The 21,411-nt window shown below is 43.9% G+C and overlaps 1 protein-coding gene and 2 long non-coding RNA genes across 7 annotated transcripts in view; 1 reads left to right on the top strand and 2 right to left on the bottom strand.

Annotated features, from left to right (window-relative positions):
- SEPTIN9 (septin 9) overlaps window positions 1-20,033 on the top strand; it is a 211,633-nt gene extending 191,600 nt beyond the window's left edge. For all 4 annotated transcript variants that reach the window (XM_080993826.1, XM_080993828.1, XM_080993827.1 and 1 more), the window contains 8 exons: window positions 1,279-1,407; window positions 1,674-1,755; window positions 3,877-4,014; window positions 11,222-11,339; window positions 12,960-13,055; window positions 13,435-13,531; window positions 15,785-15,836; window positions 16,754-20,033. In XM_080993826.1, coding sequence (XP_080849952.1) covers window positions 1,279-1,407; window positions 1,674-1,755; window positions 3,877-4,014; window positions 11,222-11,339; window positions 12,960-13,055; window positions 13,435-13,531; window positions 15,785-15,836; window positions 16,754-16,892 — 851 coding nt within the window. In that variant the 3' untranslated portion in view covers window positions 16,893-20,033. The remainder of the gene's footprint in view (window positions 1-1,278; window positions 1,408-1,673; window positions 1,756-3,876; window positions 4,015-11,221; window positions 11,340-12,959; window positions 13,056-13,434; window positions 13,532-15,784; window positions 15,837-16,753) is intronic.
- Window positions 4,144-9,409, bottom strand: LOC308470708. Its single transcript, XR_013982581.1, has 2 exons — window positions 8,565-9,409; window positions 4,144-8,281 (listed from the first exon to the last, which is right to left on the bottom strand). It is a non-coding gene; the product is annotated as an uncharacterized lncRNA (long non-coding RNA).
- The window catches only part of LOC308470704, a 32,528-nt gene continuing 28,987 nt past the window's right edge, over window positions 17,871-21,411 (bottom strand). For both annotated transcript variants that reach the window (XR_013982576.1, XR_013982577.1), the window contains one exon: window positions 17,871-20,508. This is a non-coding gene — a long non-coding RNA (uncharacterized lncRNA). The remainder of the gene's footprint in view (window positions 20,509-21,411) is intronic.

The following is a 21,411-nucleotide window of genomic DNA, read 5'->3' as shown; positions in this document are numbered from 1 at the left end:
CTGCAGGGGGCTCCCATTTTGATATTTAAAAGTAGCTGCAATGATCCCTTGTGACTGTGGGTTCTCCCTATGTAGACTCCCCATGTAGACTAACCACTTGTGAGAATCCTTTGCAACAGCCCTTATCTAAGTAAGACTTACTCAAGTGTTTCCTCCATTGCCTTTTCTTTCTTTCTTTTTCTTTCCCTTTCTGCCTGTTAGAAATTTGACCTGAATTTAGGACTGTGGGAGATGGCTACAGTATATTTCCAGTACCACCTATAAGTGTTTTAGTTTAATACTGGGTTATTGCTATCCATTGATAGTTTTCAGAAATATAGCCCCATTCTCTCTCTCCTTTGTAGCAGGATGGAGTCAGGGTTTTTTCTTGACTGAGAAGAAAGCTAATTGCTCTTAGAACTGAGATGTGTTCACTTTCCCCCCTCTTCCATACATATCAAAGTGAACTCAGTGTCCACATTCTGACAGAAATGGAGCCACATGGAGTCACTGAAAAGCAAGATGGAGCTGTCAGCATGCTTTTTCTCGGGGGGGGGGGGATGTAGCCAAGGTTGGACACCAGGAACCAGGGAATGCTGGGTATCAGTTGGAAAGCAGTATTTGAAGGGAAATCTCCTTGAAGCAGACCTCTTTCACTTAGCTGGCGGGAAACCTGCTACTGGGAGAAAGCCAACTTGAAGTGGTTCACAAGAACCTCTACACTACAGAACGTATTCTGAGCTTGACAGAAAATGGGCCTGGACCAAATTTTAGCTTTGTAAACTACAGCAATTAAAAGAAAGAAACCAAATTTGCAGCAAAAGTGAAGGGCGGAAATCAAACATGTTATGAACAAATGTATTCTTTATTTTGATTTCTATTGGCTGAATGAAAGGTGACTCAATTTTTGTTTCTTCATAAATTTTAGCTTCTTTTGTGCATGCTGGGGAAAATTAAAAGAAGGGAGTTGTTTAGCAAGCTAATTTGCAGATCCAGTTGAAATTCAGATGGTTTGTTTTGTACACAGCATCAAACATAACATATTCCCAAAAGCCTTTTATTGTGGGAGCAGCTGATCTTTCTCAGCCAAAGAGGGCAAAATCAACATGATTAGATTTGCTGCAGCCAATAGCTGAGGCATCGTTCTCATTCTCTCTCTCTCTCTCTCTCTCTCTCTCTCTCTCTCTCTCTGTGTGTGTGTGTGTCTCAATGAACACAGTTTGAATTTGTACTGTGGGGGTGATATAAATAGTGAAACAGAAGGGTTTTCTGATATTTGTGCCTCCTGTTGCCTTTCAGGTCAGAGTGGCCTGGGAAAATCTACTCTAATCAACACCCTCTTCAAATCCAAAATCAGTCGCAAATCTGTGCAGCCAAGTCCTGAAGAGCGCATTCCCAAGACAATTGAAATCAAGTCAATCACACATGGTGAGCTTTTCCAAGAGATCATGGGGTTGCTTTGGGGGGAGATGGGGATGTTGAAGAACAGCCAGTCAAGAGGCAGGGAAACAGGGCCAAGAGGACTGTTCAACTGGCTCACTAGGGTATAAAATTTCTGAAACATCTGGAAGTTCTGTGACCCTTTTCAGCTCTGATGTCAATGTGTATCTGAAGGGACCCCCGCCCCACCACCACCAATTGCATTCATCCTAGGATGATATTTTCTTGCCTACCTTCTTTGCATTCTGTTTCAGATATTGAAGAAAAGGGTGTTCGTATGAAACTCACTGTCATTGACACCCCTGGATTTGGAGACCACATCAACAATGAGAATTGGTGAGTAGCTATCAAACAAGAAACTCTCCAGGCCACTGCTCATGGAGAGGCTGGAAGGGAGGATAAGGGGTGGGTGGGAGGCTTTTCAGTAGACTGCATTAAGCTGGCAGTTAAGGTAGTGGGGGGGGTGCATGTTTGTGTGGACTCCATGCAGCATCACTTTAACAAGGTCTGCCTTGGGTTTTAGTTGACTGGTGCAAAAAAGTTATCCTATTGGGCTGATTGTGTTTCTGGACTATGAAGTATATGGAAGGAATAATTCAATCTTGGTAAAAATAGTGGTAGTATCTTGATGTTAGAGAGAAAAGATTTTATCTTTACTGGTTGCTTCCAAAGGAGATGTTCTTCCCATTTGGGAAGAGAGTTAGATTACTCAGCTTTTCCCCATTTTACGGAGGCAGAACTGGTGGGGGAGAAATTCTGCCAGGATTCTCTAGAGGGTTCTCATAACTAGCAAATATGCTAAGACAAAGCTGTACAGGCTTGGAACTTTGCAAGTGCCTACTCCTGAGGATCATCTTCCTAATTAAGTTTCTCAAGGGACAGCTGTGATAGATTTATTCCTGTGATGCCCTGATGCATCGCTAAACAAGGGCCATATCTGTGCTCTGTGTGGCTTATATGGGTAGGGGAAGTATAGTTGAAAGAATGCATAATCATATTTTTAACTACTTTGTAAGTGATGTGGAGTGTCAAATGGTGTCAACTTTCAAAAGTCAAAATGGCTAAACCTTCCCAAATGCAGCTAATGCAAATCAGCTTCAGATCTCATCCCTAAACCACAATTCTGTAAGCAAACAGAGCAGAGCGAAGGGAGCAGAAGATCACAGGGAGAGATGCCCCCCTAGGAACACACAATGTTGTTTATGTGCTGCTGCAGAACAAAGGCCCTAATGCAGAATGCACTGCCATGCATAGGAAGCGACGAGGAAATTGTGCATGCAAACCCGGGGAGCAGCTGTGCTGCGTCTGAACCAAAGATAGGCTGTCTAACTGCCTGCTGATCCACTGAAGGCAATCTGTGAGAAAAGGCTAGGGAGGGAATGTGCCTCACTAGGAAACCTGCCGTACGATGATGGAAGTTGGCATGTTTGCCAGTGATCTCATGTTATTTGGGATAGCAGATCCAAAGGAGACCGCTAAGAATTCCAGACTTCTTAATTGTGTGCAAAGTAGTAACAGATGACATTCAATATTAGTAAGTACAAAGTAAGGAACATTAAAACAAGGAGTCGAAGTTATACATGTTTGGCGAAAGCCTTGGCTGCAGGGGTGAAAAGGGCAAATATAATGGGAGGAATCCAGCGTCTTCTGATCATCCTGTCAGTGCAAGCTTTTCTGCTTGCTGGACAGAATAATCTCCCCTCCCCTTGCACCTTGTTCTGGGGGAGGCATAGGAGGAGGAGGGAAGAAAGCCCTATTGCACTAGCAGGAGCCTTTGCACGGATCTCTGCTAGTGCACAGGGTTAGTTGAATATTAGGAATGTTCAGAGAAGGGAATGAAAATAAAATAGTAACTACTTGGTTGTGTATCTTTTCCCAGGATTGGGAAAAGTTTGTGGATTTTGAAACTATTATTTTACAGTGGAAAAGATAGCTTCTCTTGAGAGGCTGAATGGTTCTTGTTTCTGTCAAAGTCTATTTCTGATCAGGTTTTAGATTTGCTTTTTTCTTCTTACAACTCTTCAAATGCCAACACTGATCATTCCATGGATTTCTGTCTTGACAAAAAGACATAGGCTGTTATGTGGTGGGAGATGCTTCAACCGCCTTCCAGTTCTTACGTATTTTCTTCTGAGCTCTGATATTCAGAAAGTGGGCTCAAGAGCTCTCCAAGTCATGGGGAACCTGGAACACACTACCACATACATATAACTCCTGCTCCAGGGTGATCATGGATTTCACCCAGAGCATGTAGAAGATTCTATTTAAAGTATATGGATTTGGTCAGGTCCCTACACTAACCCCTTCCCCATTTCAGTCCTCACATGATTTCATTGGTACTTGTTTCCATGTAAGTGCATTTAGCAGCATGCAAAGGTTGTATGTGTGTGTAGTCTGAATAATCGTGCACAGACATAGTTTCTTTTATTTCAAACATGGCATTTTCCCCTTGCACAGTTGGCAACCCATTATGAAGTTCATCAATGATCAATATGAGAAGTACCTCCAGGAAGAGCTTAATATTAACCGGAAGAAGCGGATACCAGATACCAGAGTCCACTGCTGTATATACTTCATCCCAGCCACCGGTCACTCGTACGTATCCTCCTTTTGGACTGCACCACCTCTCTGTCTCCAGGAGGAGCAGAGCAAATAAATCTCATGCCCCAGATTCTAGATACTTACTTGTCTGCTACTGACAAGTCCCTTTTTTGGGGGGGGGGGGTCTCCTTGACATTGGTTTCTTAGTACCTTTTTCTTTATGCTGAACTTTCTCAAACAGGGGTTCCTTTTGCAGTTCATGAGTCGGAACATTCATAGGGTGTGACGGTTAGAATATTGGGCTGTTTTGAGAGCCAGGTTCAAATCCTCGCTCACCTGTTTCTCAAGGTAACCTACCTCATAGGGGGAAAAGAGGGGGTACACCATCAACCAGAGCTTTCCAAACTCTGTGTCACGATATGTTAGTGTGTAGGTGTGTCATCTGAATGCTCCCCGCGCTCCTCCCAGGGCTGGAAGGGATTTAGTTTAACCTCCAGTTTGCTTGTAAAACTGAATTACTGTGTCATGAAATGGTGCATGTCTAAAAAGTGTGTCACCAACATGAAAAGTTTGGAAAGCTCTGCCATAAAACCTGGCAAACACTAACCTTTAGAGGAAGGAAGGGCAGGATAAAAAATAAATAAGAGATCATGAATGAAGACCAAATTCCACCAGTTGGTCCTGAGTCTTAATGTGAATAAATATTCTTATTTGGAACATGGCAAATGCTGGCAATAGTCAGTCCCTGGCTTCAAACAGGCCTTAAAACCCTGTTAGCACTATTTTGAGACACCCTTGTGCTCACACCCCTTTTCTGTTAGGGCTCTGCGATAGGTGCTGATTCCCAGCATGTAAAGGACCTGCTCCACACACTCACACACCTTCACTGGGAGTCAGTGTGTAAATCTACATTTCTCTTTCCCACGTATGTAGCCACTGAAACATTAGACTGCCCGTCTAATGGCGCCCCGCAGCTTTCCTCTCGCCCTGCTGCTTGCATGGTAATCGGTGCCTAGAAGTCTGCCTCATGTATTCCCCTTCTCCCAGGAACATGTGTTTCCAATATAGGAAATTGTTTTGAAGCTATGAGACACCCCATCACTGGCTTTCATGTCCCTGAAATTGCTTTTGGCTACAAGTAGTGTGATACCCCTGCTGGAGGTTAGAACTAGGTGTTCCCTTGGCAGATGCCACAAACGGCTTGTTCTTGGGCTGTTGGTTTTCTTCACCAATGTCAAAATGGATGTCTTGGGTTTTTTATATCATTGTGGGGGTTTTTTATCGTTGTCTTTTGAGTTGAGGACACAGACCTAGGGATGGGTGAGAATGTGTTTCTGAATGAACTTGAGTTGCAGCCTAGCTGGCAGGTTATGAATGGGGGTGAGGAGCAGAAGAAAAACCTTAGTGAGGGACAGTAAAAAAGCACATAGAGAACTCTGGATCTCCTGATAGTTCTCAGTGCACTAGAACTTCTTTAGCATGGCGTATCATCCCACTTCAGTGGCTGCAGTTTGCTGACTGAAACTAGTTGTAACAAGGCTTTCCAATGGGAATGATAGTACATCTCACTTTCCCTTAACCAGTGTGGTGTAGTGGTTAAGAGCGGTAGATTCGTAATCTGGGGAACCGGGTTCGCGTCTCCACTCCTCCACATGCAGCTGTTGGGTGACCTTGGGCCAGTCACACTTCTTTGAAGCCTCTCAGCCCCACTCACCTCACAGAGTGTTTGTTGTGGGGGGAGGAAGGGAAAGGAGAATGTTAACCACTTTGAGACTCCTTCGGGTAGTGATAAAGCGGGATATCAAATCCAAACTCTCTAACCTGCCTGCTTCATTATCATGGAATACTAGTTTGGCACAGTCTGCTTGATACCCAATATAATTATATATTCCTGTGGGTTCATAAGGGGTGTGTGTGTGTGTGTGTGTGTGTGTGTGTGTGTGTGCGCTGGTAGGTGGAAGACTCAGCTTGCCTGTAGATATGTCTTCATTCTTTACAATCCTGCTTCCCCCCCCCTCCTTCCTCAAGAGACCCAAGGCTGCTTCTGTTACTTTTTAGTCATACAGAGATGTGTGTTGCTTGCATGTGTGTATTTTGCTGCCAGCCTATCCACGTCTGCCATGTTGTGAAATCTCCACAAATATTTTCATAATTGAGGGAATTAGAAGCTTGCTCCTCTCCACCTGTACCAGGTATGGGTCTCCAATTGATGCACACCATATGCAAAATCTATAGCTGGAATAGCTCAGTCAGTAGAGCATGAGACTCTTAATCTCAGGGTTGTGAGTTCAAGCCCCATGTGGGGTAAAAGATTCCTACACTGCAGGGGGTTGGACTAGATGACCCTCTCAGTTCCTTCCAACTCTGAGAGTCTATGAAATGCATACTTAACTTACCCTGTTAATGACAGAGGATCCAGTTGCTCCACAGTTCTATTTGCTGTCAGGTTGTTCTTGGTTGGTAAATGTCATAGATGCTCCTGCACAGGGGTTGCTCACTAATCTGTGAAGTTTTTTTGGGCAGACACCTAATGATTGGGCGGCTTGCCATATTCCTTTAGTTTTGAGTGTGAGAAGTGCATTTATTCTAATTAAGAGACACATGGGCGTGGTTATGCTGCATAATCCAGAACCCAACACCATATGCAGACTCCACTGGATCTCACACTTCAAAAACTAAAAGCTTATAGCCTCAGAGTTGTGGAGAGAAGCATGGAAATATCTGAGCAATATCATGGAAATATCATGTGATTCACGATGATGTCCATGAAGTAGGAGAGATTTTCATGGGTCTTCCCCAGTCAGGAAACCACTGCAGGGAGAGAGGTGGTGTGGATGGTAGGTTATAGCCACAAAGGCATGCAGGCTTCCAGATACACAAAAGCCCCCAAACATGCCAATAAGCTGAAAATATGTCTTTGGTTTCTCCCTGTTCTAATTAAGCCACCCGTGGGTTTTGGCACCATCTCTCTGCAACGCATGCATTTTTCACACGCTGCCTGTATTAGCATATTATACATCAAACTTCAGTGCCTTTGAGACATGAGGCCAGCTTGCACTGAGCACTGCTTTCTGGGATGATGGAATTTGGATTAAATTCAATTCAGCTGAAGTCTATTTTTCTTTTTTCTTTTCTTTTTTGCAATAGTCATAAATATTTATCATATACTGAAACAGGCGAGAACTGGGAAAGCTCAGAGTGGCTTTTATGAGCCTTTTGAATCCCTTGCTCCAGTCTGTAAGCCAGAGCTATTGTCCCATCTCATTACAGCCCTAGTTTGACGGATTGCCTGCCCCTATCTCAAAACAGTCTACCAGCATTTGTGAAAGCTTCTCATTTTTAGCTTGTTCTAAAGTAGAACTTTTGTGCAAATCATCTGATGACTTCCCTGTCCTCTTGTAGCTGAGCTGTGCATCTGTGTTTCATACATATCAGGACGAGCCATTCTGAACGAGCAAGACTTGAGACCAGTCTGATGTTCCCTAGCCTTTTTTTCCAACAGGACAGTAAAACTCATTTTTAAAGGGCTGAGTTATTTTATACTGGAGTGGAGGGAAGGAGTGGCCAAGGTAGTAACATTGCAAACACTCCCCACCTTATAAATTCACCATCAGGCTCTGTTTTGACATCTGGAAAATCCAAGCGGTTGTGAATCAGGACACCTTCTTAACTCTGCAGCTCTACTGATGCTTGCTCCAGTACTTTCTCTCTCTCTCTCTCTCTCTCTCTCTATCTCTCTCTCTCTCTCTCTCCCTCCCTCTCCCTCTTCTCTTGCTTTGCACAGCTCACAAAGCCAAACTCTGGTTTACTGGGACTATGCAAATGCACAAGCTCCTAGAGGGGAGTTTGCAGCTGTTTTGCTCCTCTCCGGGCACATAATTAAGCCATGCTTTGGCTTGGTGTGCCATTTGTACTGGGGCTCATTGTTAACTATGAGCTTCAACAAAGAACAAATCTTGGGTAGGGGAAATATGGAAAACTTGCCCACAAGCCAGATCAGGTTTTTATTTATTTAACAAAATTTATAAACTGCTTGATGGTTAGAGAACCTAACCATCTGCTGACTTAAGTGTGTCATCTAAACTAGGCCACCGTGTGTTTGTGTAACAAGCTTCACATCAGACTGTAGAGGCTGAGTTGACTCTGTGATTTCCTGATGTGGATGCTGATTTGAGAAACAGTACCATGATATACAGGAACTTCTTGTCATCCTCTGTGCTCATAACTTCACTATGTGGTAAAGGGCTTGATTCTATGTCTGGAGGACAGCTTGTGTTGTGCCTTTTGGTGGATGGTGCGACATGTTTTCAGACACTGCCTGCTTCAGAGCAAAGGGATAAATGAAAACCAAAGCTGTGAGTCAGAGCTGAGTATCTAGTCTGGTGTGACACTGACTGTGAATCCATCTGCACAAATTGTATCATCACTAAAAACCATTAAAAGCATTATAGCATTATAAATATATAAAAAACATTATATTCAGCATCTTGACTAAAAGATGCTGAATAAAAGTGCAAAATTTAAGTGGTTTTAGTAGGTCATAAAAGAGCAAGTGACCATCTTAACCAGAACATCCTGTGTCACTGTGGTGCACCTGCACATACCTTTTAAATACAGGACTAAGTCATGCTGAATACAGTCACAATAGGGAGAATTCAATGCCATGATGTGTGGACTGTTCCTTCTGCACATGTGTGTCAGCTTGCTTGATGAAGTGATCCCCTGTGCACTATTCTGTGGGTTTTCCTGACCTCCCAAGGCAATTGGGGGGCATGCAAAGAGAAAAGAGAGGGGAAAGCCCCCAGTGTGTTAAGTCAAAGCCCTTGCACAGGGCTTCTGCTTATGGGGTTTGTTGTGTGAATCCCACTCATAGTTAACAACTTAGCTGCTTCTGCACCATTTTTATGAGAGAGTGGCCTGTACAAGTGGTATCTCTCACCTTTTCTTCTGATGGCAGTACCACCTGCTTGGAAGATAATAGCTTTGGTAGACCCTGCCCAACCCTGCAGAACACTCTACTGTTCTACCTTCTGTGTTCACACTCACACATCCCCTGAGTTTTCCTGCTACATAACATGCATAAATAAAAGGGTGCATTGTGAGTCTTTTTCATCATGGTGATGAGGTTAGAAACAAATACTAGCAGTACTTATTTAGAAGATTTATAACCCTCCTTTCACCCTTGGAATACTCAGGGTGCACTGTGACATTTAGCATAAAATACAAAATCCTGTGATGAAACAACCAGCAGAATCCTTTCAGGTACCTAAGGCTCATTTTAAACGGGCCAAGGTTTCTAAATTGGGTGCATCTCCTCAGCAAGCAGCCTCCTCTCTGGTATCCCACACTTGCCTCATGTGGCAGGCTGACACTGGGACCTGCCCAACTCTACTCTTTCCAGGCTGTCACAATTCTCTGGCTTCTCTGCTTGTCATCCGTGTGTGTGTGTGTGTGTGTGTGTGTGTGTGTGCACACATGTAGAAGATGCTCAGTACTGTCATCGTCTCCTTGAGCTCTTCATTCTAACAGGCTCTGTTCTTCTGCTAGCGGCTTTTACCTCCCTTGGCAAAGTGTGCCAGGCCACGTGCAGAAGCCTTGCAGGCCAAAAAGATAAAAATAAAAATCCTATCAAAATTCTCACGTTCCTCTTTTTTTTCTGGAGGAGGGCAGGGGAATATATCTGCACCCCCCCCCCCAAGCCAGGAGGCAAACTGGTAGGACTAGTAGAGAAAGCAGCTTAGCCCCTGCAGCCAGGATTTGCCCCTTTGCCCAGCTAGACTGGTGTTGATGCAAACTCAGGTTTAATTCGGTCCTGACTACCTTGCTGAGTGCAGAGCAGAGTAATAGTGCTGTGGAGCCGTGAAGCTGCTTAACTTGCTTTCAGGATTAATGCAAAAAACAAAGCACACTTTCTTTTTGTGGGTCATTGTATGAAATGGCTACTCCCTGTAAATAGGCAGACCCAGCCAAGATATTTTGGAAAGCTGGTGGTGTGTGTGTGCGTGCACTTTTGGTCTGCTAAGCATTTGGCATCGTGTTCGTTGGCAAAAACAATCCCTAATTAGGAAGGCTTCTAGGAGCTGAAATTCTTGGGCCTTCTGTTTCTGCTGATTCCTGCACAGTGAGGGTGCTTCACACATGTTGATTTTTCCTGTTTGGATTACCACTCCCATAGATCACCCCGCACCCCCAAAAGCTCTTATGCAATGTATGGTCAATCATAAGTGACAGATGTGCCTGTGGTGCGGGTGCACATAAGACAAAGAAAACAACATATTTGTCCCATGTAGCAATGATTAAAGCTACTCCATCCAATAATCCACCTCCATATTTTTCTGCAAATGAATGTGGCATGTAGCAAATTCCTAACCCATAATGCTCACAGTTTGTTTGTCCATCACATTTATTCTTGCCTCTTGCCACTCAGTGGCATACAAAGGAGTTAACCCTGTTTTTTCCTCTTAGTAACCCTGCAGAGTAGGCTGGGCTGAGAGAATGACTTGAACCTGTGACTCCACAGGCCAAGAAGCATCCATCATGCATACACTAGCAGGATTTATAGCTGCATATAAGGTGGAGAGAAATGTAATCTGTCTTGAGACTTAGGGCCAAATTAGCGAAAACACACTTCTTTTTTAAAAAAGTAAACAGCTGGTGTGAGGGGTCCAATTGGGATGGGGGGGGCTTTAACCCTTTGTCCTCAATGTAGTCCTGGTCTGGGACAACTAGTCCATCTAGCAACAATGTCTATGTCTAAAATGTTTAAATGTGTTCAGGTGTAGTTTGCTATCACTTGCTCTTTATCTGTTGCAATCGTCATATATCTGTTGGTGGCAATTGCCACAAATGCTTCCAGGAAAACCACCCTGTGATGTACGCCTCACAGACAGGCACTGTCTGGCACACCTGGTCATGAAGGCCTGCTTGATAACCAGCAGCCTAAGTGATCAACTTACAGTAACCAAATAGTGGTTCCAGCCCCCATTTGGTTACTGTTGTCCTATTGAGAACGTAGTCATGTTAGAGGCAAGAGGATACCTGGCTGGTGGGGCAGAAGGACCAGAGCCTTCACCCACCTCCACTTCACACCCTAGATCAGCTGTTGGCCTCCTGAGTATCACACAGAGCAAATTGCTTCCTTGTGGCATTTCAGTGCTTCTAGAAAGGCCTACTGTCAGTTGGGAAGGGAAGTGGAATGTCATATGTCTCAGCATCTTTGGTCTCCTTTTTGTTTTAAGAAGTCCTTTCATCTTGCTTTTAGCCTCCGGCCGCTGGACATTGAATTCATGAGACGCCTGAGCAAAGTGGTCAACATTGTGCCTGTCATCGCCAAAGCAGACACATTAACGCTAGAGGAGAGGGACTACTTCAAGCAAAGGGTAAGAGGGATGGTGCCTTCTTCTCTGACCTTTCTGAGGATCTCTTGTCCTCTCCTGCAGCTTCCCCTGTGCAGGTCTCTGAATCCCAGTCGCTGGCTAGGAGCCCAGCACATTCCTCGGGCCGCAGCTCAGAGCAATCTTGCATGGTGAGAGGAAAGGCCTTCATTGATCTCCAAGCCATTGCACGTATTTCTCTTGGCTTGGCCTCTCTCTCTGTGGAGAAGGAATAAATTCAATTTCCCATTCTGATTCTTTTTCCTTCTGCAAATCTTTCTCCTGGATTTTAAAGACAGTCCAGGCCTGCTGTCCAAATGGCTACAGAAGTGTACCATCAACCCCCTGCTTTTTCCACCTAACTCTGCAACATATGCCCAGCCATGTGACTAATAACTTAAGAGGTGTATATGCTCCTCTCACCCTGCTCTGGCTACCTATCGTTCTATCTTCCACTGCTACCTTTTGACCCAGTAACTGGAAATTAACTGCTGGATTTCTCCTTGTACAGTCGTACCTTGGATCTCAAACACCTTGGCTCCCAAACAAATCGGCTCCCAAACGATCAAAATCCGGAAGTGAGTGTTCCAGTTTTCAAACAATATTTGGAAGCTGAACGTTTGGCGCTGCTTCCGATTGGCTGCAGGAGCTTCCTGCAGCCAATCAGAAGCCATGCTTTGGTTTCCGAATGTTTTGGAAGTCGAACAGACCTCTGGAACGGATTCTGTTCGACTTCCAAGGTACGACTGTAGTAGGAAATTGAGGGCATGGGTCAGTTTCCAACCATTGTTGCCCTTGGAGCAAGTGCAGCAGTAAAACATGAGTTTGTGAAGCTGCATTAAGCAGCATGGATCAAGGAGATGTACCAAAAATGTCACCCTCAAACTTTAATGCTCCTTAGAACTGCACTGCACTTAGTATTTAATATTGTATCTCCACCTTCTCCAACCTGGTGTCATTTAACCAAGAGCTGTACACTGCAGGGTATATGCAAGATCCTGGACTCTGCTTTTCATACAGAACAGGAACTGGAGAGCTTGAGGCTCTGCAGATCCTGCTGGACTCCAAACTCCCACAAGTCCATGTCAGCATGGCCAGTGGGGCTTGGAGTTGGAAGGGCACAGGTTGGGAAAAGCCAATTTATCTAGTCAACTATCTAGTTGTTGTTGTTGTTTATTTACGATAAGGAAGGAACCCTTCCTTGGAACCCAAGGCGCTGTCCATCAGTTTCCCAAGTCTTTTCCCAGATGCTGATCAGAACTCAGGCACCCTTACCGTTGGGAAGGTTTCTACATCATGGGCCTCAAACCATGGCATCAGTTGGCTTGATGAAGAACATGGCCACATACTGCAATTCCCATCTGCTCCTGTTTGAGGACTCCACTGTTGGAGCAGTGTGCCTTTGAATACCAGATGCTGTAAAGTGGGCTCAGGTCCATCTTCCTGGCTTCCTATGGGCATCTGGGCATCCACTGTGAGATTGGGGTGCTAGACTAGGTGGGCCAGTGGCCTGATCCAGCAATGGTGTATTTACATTCTTATGATAGCTTTTTCAATAAAGGTATTTTATTAGCATTTCTGACTAACCACAGGCTTCTTCTGTTCCCTGCATTGTTTTTCCCACAGATCACAGCAGATCTCCTTGCCAATGGCATTGATGTCTACCCACAGAAACAGTTTGATGAGGACTCTGAAGACCGACTAATAAATGAGAAATTTAGAGTAAGTGAGCGGGTCCTTCCTTGACTTGTTTAGCATTTGCTCGAAGGCAAACAGAGCCTAAAGCATCCTTCTCAATGGTCATTTGTCAAGGACAAGAATACTTAAGTGAAAAGTCAGTTTTGCCTGTGAAATTCTCAAAATCGCTCATCTCTCATGGGCCAGTGTCCAGGAGAGGCTTGCCTAGTTTGGCTGGGTGACCCTCTTAACCTGTTTCACTGGCTCAGAAGAGCTAAAGTGGATGTTGGAACTCTCTGAAATAAAGGAGTATGTGGTGGTGATAGTGGTGGTGGGGTAACAGGAATTAACACATTTCCGACTTAATGAAGAAGGGTTGGATTTCATGAGCCCCAATTTCTGACACTCTGCAATTTAACTGTAGGAAATGATTCCGTTTGCTGTGGTGGGCAGTGACCAGGAATACCAGATAAATGGAAGGCGAATTCTGGGAAGGAAAACGAAGTGGGGCACAATTGAAGGTAAGAGCTCTTTCTCCTGTCTCTTGCTTCCTAGTAATCTTTAAACTGTTAAGACTGCCAAAGAAACACCTTAGAGGCCCCTCCAGTCTCCTGGGCTGCAACAGCACTCCCCCCACTGGCCATCAGTAGGGCTGTACAGAGACCCGCTGATCTGCCCCAGGGACAATCTATGACCGTCCTATCCACCTTGGAGGCCCCTGGGGACACCTAACTTTCCCAGGATCCATTCCCTAAGAAATTTGAGGGAGCAGGACTCAGGGTTTGTTTGTTTTTAAAATAAAAAAGTTAAAATAGGATTTAAAAGTATGGTCAAGATGAGGACCGCACAGGATCAGATGCTCTTGCTTGCCAGCTGGCAAGCTGGAACATCTGATCCCGCACAATGCTGCTCCTTTGTGAGCAGCTTCCCTGCACATGAGGGAAACAAACTGCTTGTGGAGGAGCAAGAGCCAGCACCCTGCAGCACTGGTTCCTCCCACCACTTGCAAGCTGGCAAGTGGGACTATTTGATCCTGTGCAGTGTTGCCCCTTTGCAAATGGCTTCTCTTCATGCAAGTGAAGTTGCTCTGCTCATGAAGAAGTAGCGAATGGTACCGCTCAGGGTTGGTGCAGAAAAGCTGCTTCCAAAGCAGCAGCTGCACCCCCATAGGATTGATGCCTCTATTCAGCTGGGCAGAGGCATTGATCCTGCAAAGTCATCCGGCGCCTGCAAAGACGCAGCCGCTGGCAGGGTAGGTCTCAGCCTTTTCCTACAGTTTTCCTGCCCTACCTGCCTTTTCTTCCTGCCTGATACCCCACCCCTGACAGCCAAGGGCCATCAAACCTGCCTCACAGCAATCTGTGGCTTGGGCGTTGGCCAAATCTGGTGCACAGCTCTACTGCCTCGCGACTGTGGCCTCCCCTGTAACTAAGACTAAGTGCATGCAAATTAAATAAGCACACATTGCCTCCCTATTTTATCCCTGCTTCTGCTTCTCTCTCTTTTTCCTTTGTGGTGCCCCTGCGTTGAATTTTAGGCTGTAAACTTCTTGGACAAACCCTGTGTACTGATGATGCCATATAAATACTAAGGATTTAATTAATGCTAAATATAGGATCTTAATACAACTGAAATCTGGGAGAGTATATTTGACAGGCAGGAGATATTTGTTTATTATGGAAGCCACTTTGAGAGAGCTTTACTCTTAAATATTTGAAATGAAATGAAAGTCATGGACCTTAGGCCAGGCTGCTGAGAAAAGCCCCTTTAACTGTTAGATTTGGGTGGGGAATTAGTAAACTGCGCAAGTGCACAGTATGATGAAAACCACAAGTCCAGAGCCTTGTGAGCCTGCTTTGCCCCAGACCCTGTAGATTATTAAATATGGGCAGAGTCAGTTACAGATACTCAGGTACCTTTTGGAATATGCAAGAGTATCTCATATACTTCATTACTACAGCTACTCTTGACTACTCCACAAGCTTTTCATGGGGTGTCTGAATGGCGCTCATAGATCACCACAGTTTGAGAAACGTGTGATTTCCTACTGGAAATGTTTGTGTGTTCCCTCAAAATTGCCTCTACCATGTCAACTGCAACATCAAATGATTCCCCTCCCCTGTGTTACTCCTTTTGTACATCTAGCCGCACAAGCCACACTTGTTTTGTTGCCACCTTTTTATTTCTGTGGGTGTCTCTGATTTGTGATTCTTTGGCTCCTTGGTTAGAAACATTTTTCTCAAAGCAGGATTTCTCTGAAAAGAAAGGCCTTCATTTTAAGCCTTCTGGTTCCCCCCTGTGGCCAATCCTTGGTAACTCATGGAATCAGTGAGGCCATCACAAAGCAGGGTCTTCTTGAACTCATGACACTTGCCTTGTTGCCTATATATAAATGATTGAGAGTGGGGACACTCTACACACACTCTGTAAAGAGAGAGTCCCAAGGCAACGCTGTTTAGACACTGTGAAGAACTTGTCCTGTTCCTCAAACCCAGGGGGTGATGAACCAGTTGTCTTCCAGATGTTGTTAGACACCCAACTCCCATAACCCCTGACCTTTGGCCATGCTGGCAGGGGCTAATGAGAGCTGGGAGCCCAACAACATCTAGAGGGCACAGCTAGCCCTGTTCTAACCTATGATAGATCTTCAAGGGCCACTATTGAGAATTTAAACTATGCTCCAGACACTTGCAAGTTCTTTGGGTATTGATGTGGTTTGTGAATCTGAAGTCTGATTTTGTGCTCATATCAAGTATTGTATCCTTCTTTTACAGTTGAGAATACAACGCATTGTGAGTTCGCATACTTGCGGGATCTCTTGATCAGGTTGGTAACAGTTTCAAGGGAGAAAGAGGTGGGGGGGGTGTTAATTCAAGATTCCTTAATTTTGTTTCTGTGATTTAAGAGTAGAGTATCTATAACTTTGTTTTGTGTGTGTGTATATATATATATATATATATATATACACACAAGTATTTCCACACATGCACATGTGTGTAATATCTATTTATCTGAAGTAGCATCACAGCCAATGCATCCTGGATGCTACCACCCCACAGCTGGTACTGCTGCTAGTAACTCATTTATTTATTTGTAAATAAAAGTATTTTTGCACCACCATATCATAAAATATCAGGGCAGTTTATACAACGTTTAAACATAAAACTCCAATAAAAACAATATAGGTAAGCATTAAAGTGACTGGCTAATAAAAAAAACCCCACCTAAACAGCTGTAAAAGCTTGTCAGCATAAAAAGGTCATCAATGGATGCCTGAAAAAAGCGAGTCTGCCTGCCAAATCTCTGTTGGAAAAGTGTTCCAGCAATACCATGTGCCCAACTCCTGGTTGAGGCCAGTTGTCCCTCTGTAACCTAGGAAGCAACTAGCAGTGATGATCTCAGTGAACCAGTTGGGATATGAGGGCTCAGGCGGTTATTAAGGTATCCTGGTCTACTATACTTACTTCCCATGGCAGCACTCAGCTGTCCTGTTATAGGAATCTGACAAAGGGAGACCGTCTGGGTCAATCTACCCCAGTGCTATCCATTCTAACTAGCAGCAGAGTTTCAGGCAGGGGTCTGCCAAAGTTACTGAAGATGTCAAGAACAGCATCTCAGATTTTGCATCTGCAAGGCACTGCTTTTACAGCCCTTCTCCGTTACATTCCTGTGTCAAGCTGTTGTTGATTTTATTTCCAACATCAGAAAGATCTCTTTTTAATCCTCTCTCCTCCTTCCCGTAGGACACACATGCAAAACATCAAGGACATTACCAGCAGCATCCATTTTGAAGCCTACAGAGTCAAACGCTTGAATGAAGGCCAGAATATGCTCTCCAATGGCGTAGCTGACAAAGAGGAGTTGGTGGCCAATGAAATGTAACACTCCATGCCTAAGCAAGGACCCAGCCTGCTCTCTTCCTCTCCCCCTCCCGCCCCACACTTTTCTTTTCGTTAAAAAAAACAAAACCCAAGAAAAACCCCATATAAACTCTATGCCACTGTTGTTTTCCCCTCTCCAACAGTACCCAAGCTGCTGACATTAACTGACCAAATAACAGTACTTTTCTGTAATAAATGTAGTGTCTTTCTCTTTTCTAGTGTCTGTGATGTGAAACATCTATTCTGTTCTTCTGTGTAGGCTGTAGTTACTGATCCCTAGGGAGGGGATGAGGTTGAGAGGGAAACTCAACAGGATATGCATTGGTTTGATGATTTACTTTAGTTGTGGCCTCCTTGCCATAGATAGGTCCTTTACTGTGATAGGTGAGTGTCCCTTTCTTGAAACTCTGGGGGAACTCCTACTAAGGCTGAGATGGACCTTGTTAGAAAGCACAGACTGACCCCCCCCTCCCCTGTCCCCTTTGGTCAATTGGGAGGTGAACTGTAAGTTTCATAGACAGCTGCCCTAGTGTTGAAGTTGAATGTGATACCTTGTGTTGTGCCATGAGTTGAAGCTATTAAGTTATGGGGCACAGGGCTGCGTGAAAGAGAGAAGGAGGTGCCGCACATTCCATATCCTATCCATGCAGTTTCACCTCCAGTTAAAGCAACAAAAGTTGCAGTCCTGACCAGGTGAGGTTGATCTGGATGAGGAAGCTTTCATTAGCAACTTGGTTGATACAGGCCTGGTGAGGCACTGATAGATGCTAGGTCAGACATGCCACCAAAGCATCTCTCCCCCTCCCCCCCATATGAAAGTGAGAGAGAAAGGAGAGGTGTTCCTGTCTGCCTTCTTTGTTTCAGTGGTTTAAGTCTATGGTAATCTTCCTCTTGAGCCACTTGATTTCCTAGTGCCAAAGGTTTACTGTTCTGTAAACCAGAGTGGGAAGTGGAAAAGCATTGTGTGTTTGTTTTTAGTGTGTGTGTACATGTGTTTGTGTTCCTCTCTCTTTTGTATCTTATCTCCACCCATTTCAAGTGAAGATTTTCATGACCTAGATAAAAGTTTTTTAACGTGAGGGTAGAGTGAATGGAGTATTAGCAGAAGGCACACTATGCACATCTTACTCCCTGCATGTCTGATCTATATTCCCTTTCCTTTTTAAAAAAGCCAGCAATAATAGGGAGCCAGCTTGCTCACTGGAGAAAAGGAGGTGGTCTACTATGGGATCAAATGTAAGTCACCTTGATTCTTAGGACATTCCTCTCCTCCCCAATCCCCCTGTCCCTTTAATCTCAGCTGAAAAGAGTTCAATCCTTCGAGCTCTTGTTTTAACCATTATTTAAAATGTTAGAGAGGCTATGGGGTGTGTGTGTCTTCCTGGCTGTTTCTCATTGTGCAGCTTTGTGTGTGTATAACTTTTCTAACTATCTGTGGCTAAAATTCCTTAGGTCTGCACATATAGATGTGCCATGCATGCAAAAAGGGATAGGGAACCTGTAACCCTGAAGATGCTGTTGCTCAAACCCCAGCTCCCATCATCCCTGAACAATGGCCAAGCAACAACATCTGCAGAGCCACAGGTTCTCCACCCCCTGCTCTGTATTAAATGCTGAGCCCCGGGATCTTGCATGCATTCTGCAGTAATGCATGGCCCTTGGTTAAGCACACAGCTTACTCTAAGATTGTCAATTTACACGATACAATTTTCCAGATGATCTCTGTGCTTGAGGGCGGTTGTGAGGTAGGGACCATGTGGAAGCTATTTGCCCCATCAGCTGATCCGAATACTTGAGGTCCTATGCCTACTTTCCATGCCACATTTTAATATTGAATCAGAGTTGTGCCTGTTGCTCAAAGGGTTCTTTTTAACATTGATTTCATTCGAATACTTTAGTCAGTCTTAACTCTAGTGGTCAGGCGACTAAACTCTGACAAACCCAGAAGTTGGTTCATTTGTGCAACTTCTGGGTTTGTCAGAGGAAACATCTCTTTACAGAGAAAGGGGGAAAGAACTGCTTGCTAAACACTTACCCGATTTGGAGGGGCAGAGGCCATGTTCACAGTTATGGAAATCTAACCAAGAGAACCAGCAGTCACAGCTTTCTCTTCCTCAGACAGCAAATCTTAAGTAGCCAGCTCTATAGAATCACCTCCTCTAGTGCCATGTGCAGAAGACTCTCATCACAGCTCCTTTTCCAAAGTGGAAAGTTCTGAGCCATGCTGCCCTCTTGTGGAGCTGCAAAGAACAGAACGGGCATGCTGATTCCTGGCTTTCAGAAAAGGCAAATGATAAGTTTTCATCTTGCTCTCACTGGCACTGATGTAGCCCACTCTCAGCATGCCTAAGGGGAATGCTTCACACTTTAACACACAGCACACAGGGATCTCAGCCAGTGCCCACTTTGTCTTGCATGACCTTAGGATGCAAGCCTACAAATTGACTCTAACCAAGACTTCCCATGAGCTTACTTGCTGCTTCCACAGTGTTCCCTGACAAGTGCTTTCCTTTATGACTCAAAAACTGTGTCAGGCATTTAGTTCACTTGTTTTGCCACTCATGGCCCTCAATGGATGCATCTGCACATATTCTTTGCTCAGAGGCACTCATACGTTGTTGTTGTTTTTGTGTTGCAAGTTAAATCTAAGCCTGCCATGTTAACTTTTTGTGTTGTGCCTCCCAAACGTAAAAATGAATAAACGGAGGACTCTTTACTGAGCTGTGTTAAGCTGAGGAAAATTATTTTTTTTACTTGCTGACTTGCTATATTTTAGCAAAATAAAATTTGTATTAACTAAAAATATATATATTTCAAGTGTTTAAGACTATGAAAAGGGTAATAGAGAATGTCTCTTGGTTTTTTTAGATGCACTTCAGCAACATAAAAATAAAAATGCATTGTATCTTGTTTGCCAATATCTCAGCCAGCGAAAGCAAGACAAAAATGGCTTTCTCCTTTTATATTGTACTTCGGGGCGGGGGGAGGTTTTACCGAATGAAACCAAAAAAATAAATCATCCAAATCTATTAAAAAATGGCCTTTTTGAGGATTGTATGCATTATGACAAATTTAGTTCTGTTTTGTATAAATAATAGTGTTTAATATGTATTTCCCAAAAATAAATGTTTCAAATGGAAAATGTCAGAAGGATTATTGTTGTCTTCGGGGCCAAAAGGTATATTTTGTGTAAGCTTTAGCTGGGAACTACGCTTTTGCCCAACTGCTCTCCCAGCTTCTAAAGGTTCTTTTGCAAATGGACCAAAAGATGCAACAAAAATGGGATGGTGAGAAAGATAGTAACTTATTTTGCAGAGATGCTTGAGTGTCTCTCCCCCTGCCCCCATCTTCAGTGCAGAAGCAGTACGGAAGATTGCCGTTCCTGAACTGATATTTTCAGGAATGGAATCTGACGGAATTGAGGCAAATAGTGGTGATGCAAGTTAAAAAGTAACCACTCACTCTACCACTTGATTGTAAAACAACAACACCCCAAAACCTTTAGGTGGTTTACAACAGATGCAGATGAGGTCTTACCAACTGATCCTGGGAAAGGGATCTTGGGGTGGTAGTGGTGGTGAATAGTTCCATTAAAGGGTTGACCCAGTGCATGGCAGCTGTGAAAAAAACACAAATGCCATATTAAGGATTATTACAAAAAGGATCAAAAATATAACTCCATTATTGTAATGACTTATTAATTACAAACTTAGCACATATATTGGTCAAGAAGAAAACACAAAACACAATAAAATATGTTAAGCATACTATTGAATGTAAATTATTAAAAACAATGAGAATTATAAAATAATTAACATTGTAAAAAACAAGGTAGGGTGTTAAAATTAAGACAAACTTGGCATACCGTGTGCATTTCTAGTCACCTTGCCTCAAAAACGATACCATAGAATTGGAAAAGTTGCAGAAAAAGGCAACCTAAATTATCAAGATGCTGAAGAAACTTCCATATGTGGAAAGGTTTCAGCAGTTGGGGCTTTTCAGGTTAGAAAAATGGTGAGAGGAGGGACATGATAGAGGTGTATTAAATGAAACAAGGTATGGAATAAGTGGACAGAGAGGTTTTTCTCCCTTTCTCATAATTTTAGAGCCTGTGTTCAGTTGGCTCTACCACCTTCAGCCACAGCCCAAAAATAAATCTACCAAACTGGGCATCGCCAGCACAGTACAGTCATACCTTACTCCATATTTCTATGTAGTTTTGTCCTCCGGCCCGAGCCAGTAACAACAGGAGGAGGTGGAACAGAACTCCACAGGAAGTGTATGAAGAGAGGCCAATACATTCCTCATCGCCATTCTGTAGGATCATCCTAGCAGCATGAGGCGAACAATTCGAGCATGGCCCCCAAACAGTTGTCAGTGACTACACTTAAAAACACTTCTTGGTTAATAAAAAACAAGGGATCCTGTGGCACCTTTAACAACTCACCCATTTTTTGTGGTGTAAGATTTCCTGGGCCACAGCCCACTGTATCACTTTATTGCTTTTAAAAACTGGGCTC

Source organism: Podarcis pityusensis, assembly GCF_964106645.2.
Source record: "Podarcis pityusensis genome assembly, chromosome: 2".
In the NCBI taxonomy this organism is placed as follows: Eukaryota; Metazoa; Chordata; class Lepidosauria; order Squamata; family Lacertidae; genus Podarcis; species Podarcis pityusensis.
Note: the sequence above shows the minus strand (reverse complement) of the source record. Positions and strands in the feature narration are given on the sequence as shown.